The sequence below is a fragment of the Apostichopus japonicus genome, chromosome 1 (assembly GCF_037975245.1).
Source record: "Apostichopus japonicus isolate 1M-3 chromosome 1, ASM3797524v1, whole genome shotgun sequence".
Taxonomy (NCBI): domain Eukaryota; kingdom Metazoa; phylum Echinodermata; class Holothuroidea; order Aspidochirotida; family Stichopodidae; genus Apostichopus; species Apostichopus japonicus.
The window spans coordinates 20,947,700-20,957,854 of NC_092561.1; the positions used below are offsets into that span (position 1 = coordinate 20,947,700).

Here is a 10,155-nt window from a genome sequence, read left to right on the forward strand (position 1 = left end):
CGACCGTTAGCTTGCGGTGTCAATTTCTTACGTTTTATTGCATTTTAACAAACGATTCAACTAATTTACTTTGTATTCGTTTGACAAAGAAAACAAAGAGCAGGACGGGACGGGAGTGGGGTGGGCTTGGGGGTTGGTTTGAAGTGAAAGAGGGGTTAAGCGTTGGCCTAAGGATTGGCCAGAACTCTGAGAGGGGCGCCGGTCCTACCAATCCCCATACCTGCGACTCTCACAATACAAAACCATTTGTTACTTATTGCATTTTGTTGACATGATATCAATATCGACACCATATGTCGTCCCAGGAATGTTACATGAGGTGTCCCTCAGGCACCTATATTAGGACACCTTAGTTCCTAAGTAATATCAATGAACTTGTTAATTGTTATACAAAGCTTTGCTTTACTCTACTCCCAGCGTCGATTAATACATTTGAAAATTATTTGGTTTAATGCAAACGAATTGTCTTTAAATGTCAGTAAAAACTAAGTATATGGTATTTTACACAAAACAATGTCAGATAGATGAAATCAATATTTATTTTGACAACACGTAAGTATTATGAGTTGACAAACTTAAGTTTTGGAAATTTATCTTGATGCGAAACTTAATTGGACAAACAGTTACATGTAAACTATTTTGAAGACTTTTCCGCTATTTTACCAGGTCCTTGCAAGTTGTTATACGAGGTATATCTTGTAGCGCAACGCAAAGTTGTTGGCTACTGTATGACTATAGCAAAATTGAAGAGTAAATTTGTTGCCATGATATACCACAATCAGCACCCGATACACAACTTATGGAAATAATATATGACAGCACCATTTTCTTCAGCAAGTTTGATGCCTCCTCAACACAATCTAGGCCTATTGAAAATTAATTGTTCCACGATATGGTGTCTCAATTAGTGTAAATGAACATCTTTTGAGAATTCATGCTAAAGAAACGTCACATAACTGATGTTATGGTTCGCTCTTGTCCAGATGACAGTGACCGGATTCACATTCTCCATTCTCTTGTGGCGATGTATTGGTTTCTCCCTTCTCTTGTGGCGATGTATTGGTTTCTCCCTTCTCTTGTGGCGATGTATTGGTTTCTCCCTTCTCTTGTGGCGATGTATTGGTTTCCTTTCGGAATGTATTCAGCCGATCTGTGTGAAGAAAATATATATCGAAAGAAAACATGATTTTAAAAAGGAAAAAACAAAACACAAGTACGTTCAGAAAATCTTGAACATTTAATTACACTTTATACATTTCCTATCAACCTCTAAATGAGCTACGGTAGTGTGAAAAGTGTTCTATATATTGTGCATAGTACTTGTTCCGAGTATCAAAAGGAATTTAAATGTCTTCCTTCTCAAGTCACAGTTGTTACGCATGCATACCAGCTATCATTCGTTGTCTTCAATTTAAAGTGGAAACGTGTATTCACTGATATAGCTCAAAGCAGACTGACCAGACATCAGTATTTAATTCTGCCAAGGCAATTTGAGGTCACTTTATATGATGCAACACAATATCCAGGGGGTCTCCCAGTCGCAAGTCGGGCTCGAGGCCTCCCCCTTTCTTCTATTTGTATTCCCCTTATGTATCATCCAACTTAGAATGCATTATTGTTTGTTTCATATTTCACAGGACACCTCCACACTTTCCCTAATTTAACCATGGGCTCCGTGGTCGAATAGCTCCCTACTCTCACATGTTGACTCGTCAGACTCGAATAATGCATGGTACAGACCGGAGCGCAGTTTATCGCAGGTAGCAATACAGATTGAATAATGCATGGTACAGACCGGAGCGCAGTTTATCGCAGGTAGCAATACAGATTGAATAATTCATGGTACAGACCGGAGCGCAGTTTATCGCAGGTAGCAATACAGATTGAATAATGCATGGTACAGACCGAAGCGCAGTTTATCGCAGGTAGCAATACAGATTGAATAATGCATGGTACAGACCGGAGCGCAGTTTATCGAAGGTAGCAATACAGATTGAATAATGCATGGTACAGACCGGAGCGCAGTTTATCGCAGGTAGCAATACAGATTGAATAATGCATGGTACAGACCGGAGCGCAGTTTATCGCAGGTAGCAATACAGATTGAATAATTCATGGTACAGACCGGAGCGCAGTTTATCGCAGGTAGCAATACAGATTGAATAATTCATGGTACAGACCGGAGCGCAGTTTATCGCAGGTAGGATTACAGAGTGAATAATGCATGGTACAGACCGGAGCGCAGTTTATCGCAGGTAGCAATACAGATTGAATAATTCATGGTACAGACCGGAGCGCAGTTTATAGCAATACAGATTGAATAATTCATGGTACAGACCGGAGCGCAGTTTATCGCAGGTAGCAATACAGATTGAATAATGCATGGTACAGACCGGAGCGCAGTTTATAGCAATACAGATTGAATAATGCATGGTACAGACCGGAGCGCAGTTTATAGCAATACAGATTGAATAATTCATGGTACAGACCGGAGCGCAGTTTATCGCAGGTAGCAATACAGATTGAATAATTCATGGTACAGACCGGAGCGCAGTTTATAGCAATACAGATTGAATAATTCATGGTACAGACCGGAGCGCAGTTTATCGCAGGTAGCAATACAGATTGAATAATTCATGGTACAGACCGGAGCGCAGTTTATCGCAGGTAGCAATACAGATTGAATAATTCATGGTACAGACCGGAGCGCAGTTTATAGCAATACAGATTGAATAATGCATGGTACAGACCGGAGCGCAGTTTATAGCAATACAGATTGAATAATTCATGGTACAGACCGGAGCGCAGTTTATCGCAGGTAGCAATACAGATTGAATAATTCATGGTACAGACCGGAGCGCAGTTTATAGCAATACAGATTGAATAATTCATGGTACAGACCGGAGCGCAGTTTATCGCAGGTAGCAATACAGATTGAATAATTCATGGTACAGACCGGAGCGCAGTTTATCGCAGGTAGCAATACAGATTGAATAATTCATGGTACAGACCGGAGCGCAGTTTATAGCAATACAGATTGAATAATTCATGGTACAGACCGGAGCGCAGTTTATAGCAATACAGATTGAATAATGCATGGTACAGACCGGAGCGCAGTTTATAGCAATACAGATTGAATAATTCATGGTACAGACCGGAGCGCGTTACGAAACAACATGAGTAATAGGATGGATGATGTGATCTTGACCAATGGATGATGATGTTACTGAGTAGTAACTCAGTATCGAAGGCCAGTCCAAGAGAACTGCAGTAAATGTAACCAAGGCTTTGACAACATGAGGCTAGTCAGTTCTATAGAGCAACCCCCCACCCCCCCCCCTCTCGCCCTTATACGACGAAACGCTTACACACCAACTTGTATTCAAAAGTAACTCCGACGCTCCAGTCACCGAAGATACCTTTTTAAGAAAACTAAAACTTACCAAGGGCTTCTTTCAACGGTGGAAGAATATGTTCTAAAAAATGGCACTCCTTTTGCTTCATGTAAATGTTGTCACGCATAGTCGGTGATAGGTCCTTGAAAACATTATCTGTTGCTGTAAATTTGGGCCAATCTGGTAATTTTGTGCTGGATGCTGGTACATTAGGATCCCTAGAGAGTTGCGAACAAAATTCCTGAATTCATATAAACTATTTAAATTTGTTAAACCCTTATGGAAATGTAGCAATAAATGAGTACACAAATCCTTCCATAAGCTTACATATTTTCGAATACTTGAGTGGCGATTGTTGTACTGGAATATGAGTATTGCGTTCCTGGTGAGATTCGAAATAACAAATAATTACTAAACACACACATACACACAGATAAATATATATATATATATATATATATATATATATATATATATATATATATATATATATATATATATATGTATATATGTATGTATATATGTATATATATTTATATATATATATATATATATATATATATATATATGTATATATGTATGTATATATATATATATATATATATATATATATATATATATATATATATATATATATATATATATTTATATATTTATATATATATAAATTTAAATAATTACATGTTATTTTGAATCTCACGCGCTCCATAATAGGCAAAATTGAAATTAAGATTCATACCTCAACATAATTGAAATATGCAAGTTTAATAGAAGCAATAAAAAGGAGTAACTCACAATGAATAACATTAAAAAGATCAGCCGAACGAAAGAAATAACAAAGGGAAGGAATGAATAAGTTAGAACGGAGCAATTTCAAAACTGCTTCATCTTAAATCTTAAATGAATAAAAGTCAAGCATTTTACCCAGAGTGCATGAAGTTTATCCAATAATCCATCGTTTTCTGTGATAGTTCTCTCTCATCGTCCGTCGTTTTACTTAAAAAGCGTTCTCCAAAAGGAGCACCGAAGACGTATTGCAACTCATCGGCATGGGAGGCTCCAGCCCATTTAATTCCCAGAAAATTATTCGACGGACGAAATGTCATGGTATACCGATAAACATTCGCAGATGATGATGATGCAAGTTTCGAAAACTTTGTTTCACCACACAGGAAGAAATAATCACCAAGTATCTGCGTCGCCTCTGTAAAGTAATCGTGGCTTTCGTTCTCCAAATCACTGGCATCTGGCATGTAAATGGTTCTGACAACTTCATGCAACACGGGATCTTCGATACCAATGAAATTCATAACCGCTCGAAACATGGACGCGTTTACGTACGGTTGATCATCTGGATTTGGGAAAAAATATGAGAAAGTCTGAAAAGTGCCTTCTTCGGCATTAGTTCCCACGATAATACTTTTCACATTGATGCCACCATCTTCTAACAGCGTCTGTGGATCTTTAGGTAAAAAGTCGTCATTAGTTACAGGAGAAACTGGAAGCAGATGAGGCACACCTAGTTCCTTCTGGGCCTGAAATAATGATTGACCAAAAGTTTACAAATAATTAATCGTCTTGTATAAATAACAATATAATGTTGAAATTATTATGGTTGTTCAGCTTAGCAATTTCAGTTGAATTAAAGATAAACTTGTCAATACAGTGTCAATACTCACTGGCTCCCTAGGTTGATTGAGAGTTGTAAAAGTAATATGGTATCACTAAACAGAGATGTATAAAAAATATCTCCAATGGACGTCTTTACATATAGTTATTACTAGCTAGCAGCATAGGGCCGCCTCGGAGAAAGACTTCACGACGGAATAAGGGTCGCAATCGTCATGGGATGGGACTAAGAATTGGTCTAAGAGGAGGGTCCCTCTTTGTATCCTAGGACATTTGTTTGGGATATTCTGTCTGTCTGTCAGTAAGGGACATCCCCTAGAAATTTGGGGTCACGTGCCCACCCCCCCACACCCATGACCCCACGAAAATGAGACTTCATTCCAAATGACTTGCACTCAATCACACCAGCAAAGAATGAAAGTTTGAACAAGAACTGATTTACAGTTACAATGATGGAAATGATAGCACTATTCTAAAACCTCATTATCAACCAAAAAGTCCCATATATTTTTCTCCACATGGCCTACCTCAGCCACATCATTATGCCCAAATCAAACTCTGGCTAAGAAAGGCCTGCTTAGAAATATACTTGGTGGCGCTCGTGACGGCATGCAGGTGAAATATTTTCATAATAGGGAGGAATGACGATGATATTTCCTTCGAATGTTTCTTTTACATTTATACATCTTGATTTTTAGCAAATTACTGCGAAAGGGATTAACGAATACCAGTATGCGCCTTAAGAACTGTTAGAGTAAATGTACGTCAGCAAGGTTATATTCGATCATCGAGAGCATATTTTCTTATCTAAGTTGCAGTGACGAAGAGGTCGTGATGCGAAAGGATGCAAGATCAAGTTTGGAAGATGTTAGGATACAGTGAAATTTGTATCATTTTTGTCGTTTCAAAGAATTTCACGGACTGGTTCAAAACTTTCTACAACTTTCGCTACACTGTATATCAGAGAATAACTCCTGCGATGATAAAAGGAACATCCATAAATCGTTCAACGAGAGTATATGGCAGAAACATCCAGACCAAAGCTGAACTGGCATAAATGCTTGTATCTTCACGCAAGCAAGAGAGAGAGATCTAGATTAACATCTGCTACTGACCAGAAGACCGTGTCGTTGCTTTTTCCTGTGTTCAGAAGCAATATATAGCCAATTTGCTTGTTGTCACAATCACAATACTGTACTTCTACTATCACGTACCTACCCTATTTGCTGTTTACCTTTTAACTTGTTAGTGTCACTCAACCTAAGCATGGTTGCTACTGCTGTCCAGTGTTTATAGACATTTCACCTATTTGTATATATATATATATATATATATATATATATATATATAGGTATAAATAATGTACACTCGTACAAAGTTTGCGCTATTACTCGAGTTTCATGCTTCTTCGCAATCGTCAGATAGCCTCAGGTTGTCTGTCTGTGGCCACAGACAGACAACCTGATCATTAGCTATCTGACGATTGCGAAGAAGCATGAAACTCGAGTAATAGCGCAAACTTTGTACGAGTGTACATTATTTATACCTATCCAGCTCTATACCCAGGTATATTGAGCACTCTTCACCTGGAATTAATGCCATCTATCATATATATATATATATATATATATATATATATATATATATATATATATATATATATATATATATATATATATATATATATATATATATATATATATATATATATATATATATATATAGAAACGATTAGTTGAACACGCTGATTGTGGTTCGCCAGCATCGGTTTGAACGGAAGTTAGGATTCGTTAAAACTTGTCTCGCAAGGATCTTCAGTCTTCGCAAGGCGCTTCCAGAAGATATACAGAGCAACTCCTACCCTTGTATAGTAAGGTTCTTTTAGTTATATAACATATCATGTATCTAAGCGTAAGTTCCGTATCAAAGTAATTACAATAATTGATTTTATTCAATTAGAATTACTGTAGAGAGTGGCTTGAAAGAAGGTGATTGAGCGACAATTATATTTCATTGAAACATAAAACGACGCTTCCTTGCCATTTATTATCTACCTGGGTAAGTAAATTATTTGCATGCTTTTACTGTTGCCATTCCGCAAACAAAGAAAAAAGAACATAAATGATTCGAAGGAATTAAACTAACCAAAACAAGGTTCATGTTAATGTCCTTTGCAGGTGCTTTCTGCAGACATCGAAGTAAGTTTCCATCATTCTCGATGTCCTCTGGACTACAATCAACTAATTTCGCGAGAGCTTTGACCTCTTGACGATGATATTCTGGAGGAAAGGAATTTACCCAAGGATCGAATGGACTTCCGCTCTGTAGTAAAACATCGATCAAATTGTTCACATTGAAAACGTTAAAACAATATAAACTGCTTTTTATGATAAATCCCAGTTCCAGCTCATATCAGTAATAGAAAATCACTAGCATTATTATAGAGACGTTTTTACTACCTGTATTGAGATGGTGCGGCGAATTGCAAAAAAAACCCCATCTTACCAGTTTACATGTCAACTAGCACATGTCGATGGCCTGTGTCATTATTGAACAAACCCACTACTACATGCAATATATCTTTACATGGTGGAACCAAAACGGATGGATGAAGTTACGCATCAACATGGTGTTGGTAGGTTCGACGTGGACTTCAAACTCAACCTACAATTGGGTATGTAGGAAAGTTACACATATTTGGTCAAATGTGCAACCCATCACCAAATGAACCAACTACGATATATATATATATATATATATATATATATATATATATATATATGTGTGTGTGTGTGTATGTGTGTGCGTGTGTGTATCCGTCACAGATCATAATTACCAGGCTACTCCTAACTTCCTCACCTCCATTATTGCGTATTTGAATAGTCCTCGGCTGCTAGGTGACAGGATTTGGCACGCAACGCCCACGGAACCAGCACTCTCTCCAATGATGGTTATTTGAGAAGGATCTCCTCCAAACGCTGCAAATAGAGGCAAATAATAATTATAATAAATAACTACTTTATATGTAACCAATTCTAGGAATACATTGACAGGTTCATAACAATGAGTAGAAATATGCAGGGAAGCCGGTCAGCAGCGACATTTTCCTCAGTGCTCGCAAATAAAATATTTATCAATATCATAAACCTATGAAAGCATAGACAAAAGAGATGAACTAGTTTAGATCAACACCCTATTATAAAGTGAGCTACGAAAGATCAACTTACCCTCAATATTTTCGTTCACCCATCTTAGCGCAGCCTGTTGATCTCTGAGACCCAAGTTACCAGGGATTAAGTCATCACCTGTGCGCGAACGACACAAAAGAAGTGTTGGAAGTGTTACACCGTAATTCATTCAAAATATGAGTTCATGGGCATGTCGTCAGCACTGAGTTCCATTGATTTTACAATATTACCAAAATAGTTTAACATATTGGGACATTTCGGGTGTAACATGTATAGCTGTAGATGATAACCTACTGACCTAGCAACCCTTGATTACACTGCAAACAGAAATAAAACTGTGCATACATATATACGGTAATTTTACGTCCCAGACATAACTTAAACAGTGTACACTTCTGTAATAAAGCCTATATTTCGCAATGTCCACCACTAACATCAACATGCTCCCCTCCCCCAATCTCATTTCCCCTCACCCCCTGTCTATCAGTATACCAATCCTCATACTAACTATGATGCTTGAAAGAGTAGAACTTACCAGTGCTCAGAAATCCCAGTGCACCAAGTCTATAGTTTAAAGTGACTACAATGATTTCACCATATGCTACCAGAGGCAAGGATTCTGATACAATCATTTGACCAGCTCCGTAGATGAAAGCTCCGCCATGAATCCATACCAGAACGGGTGTCTTGTCGGTCTGTTATGGGATGGAAAGAGAGTAACTTTATTACATTTAAAAGGATCTTTCGGTGGCTGAAGATGATATAACATAACAAAGTTTCTTATGTATTATTAGGTCATATTCACATCCTCATGGAATAATATAATCTCAGAATCAGAAAATGTTCATATTGAGTGAAATTTGTGCAAGCCTCTGGAATAAGCAGAGTAAACTTCCCCATATTAGCAACCGAGCTATAAATGGGTTTGTTTCTTCCTTCTTATTATTTTCTTAATATTTTTGCAATCATTTTTATCGACATAATTGATTAAAGTATTATTTCTATTAAACAGTTACAATTCGCTGAATTTCCAAAAATAAAAAGGGAACAATTGCAGCTAAGGAAATGTTACAATAGTATCACAATTCAAGGATGAAAAGTTGCAATTTCATATTTCTTATGATATTTAACATTCATGGCGGTATTGTTCTACTCATGATTTGAAATATTTTCCAGAGAAAATGAAGATAATAAAGATTATAGACAGAGCTATTACTCAACTTACTAAGCCTTTGGGAACGAACACATCTAAGAACAGGCAATCTTCGGACATTTTGTTACTTTTAGGTGAGTAAGAATGATCTGAGGGTGGTTGTAGACAGGCGTGTTCTATCTCAGTGGCGTTGTAAGGATTACCGATGGCCTTAAACGGCAAAGGTGGTTTGAATCGCAGAGGCCCTACCGGTGCCTCGGCGTACGGAATGCCATAATAGACTTCAATATCTTTAGACACTCCTAGAATATCACTGTCAACAGATTTCCTCACTCCTAGAATGACGGTACCATCTTGTAATGTAACAGAGGGTTGGATTGCCGCCGATTCGAAAATTATCGAAAAACATATTACCAGTAAGGCACCTAATCGATACATTTTTATACGATCCCGAATGAAGTCAATATGTTAGCATATATTTTTGTACCCGTTAATATAATGACAAACGTATACGTATATAGAAGCCAAACAGACAGTTTAAAGATCAAGTTATCAAAGAATCAGTCAAGTTGATTTATATGCAAAGTGAAGTGTTATTTATTTGCACTTTGCCATCTTATCGAAGACCTGTTATAAGTTATAGATTACCAGAGAATGAGGGCTGGATAGTTCAGTTGATAGAACGCTGGATTTAGGGTTGAGTGGCTCGGTTACTTTTTAATCGCGATCAAATTAGTTTACGACCGTCTTTCTGTTCTTATGAATAAAATGAATTGTCACAAATTTAGCT

General features: G+C 37.4%; 1 protein-coding gene across 1 annotated transcript; it reads right to left on the reverse strand.

Moving 5' to 3' along the window:
• Positions 1-538: 538 nt before the first annotated feature.
• On the reverse strand, positions 539-9,897 carry LOC139971291 (acetylcholinesterase-like). Its single transcript, XM_071977625.1, has 8 exons — positions 9,438-9,897; positions 8,748-8,907; positions 8,252-8,329; positions 7,884-8,002; positions 7,170-7,346; positions 4,320-4,930; positions 3,444-3,613; positions 539-1,150 (listed from the first exon to the last, which is right to left on the reverse strand). Exons 1-8 carry the CDS (start codon positions 9,801-9,803, stop codon positions 963-965), a joined length of 1,869 nt encoding a protein of 622 aa, XP_071833726.1. The 5' UTR covers positions 9,804-9,897; the 3' UTR covers positions 539-962.
• Positions 9,898-10,155: the final 258 nt, after the last annotated feature.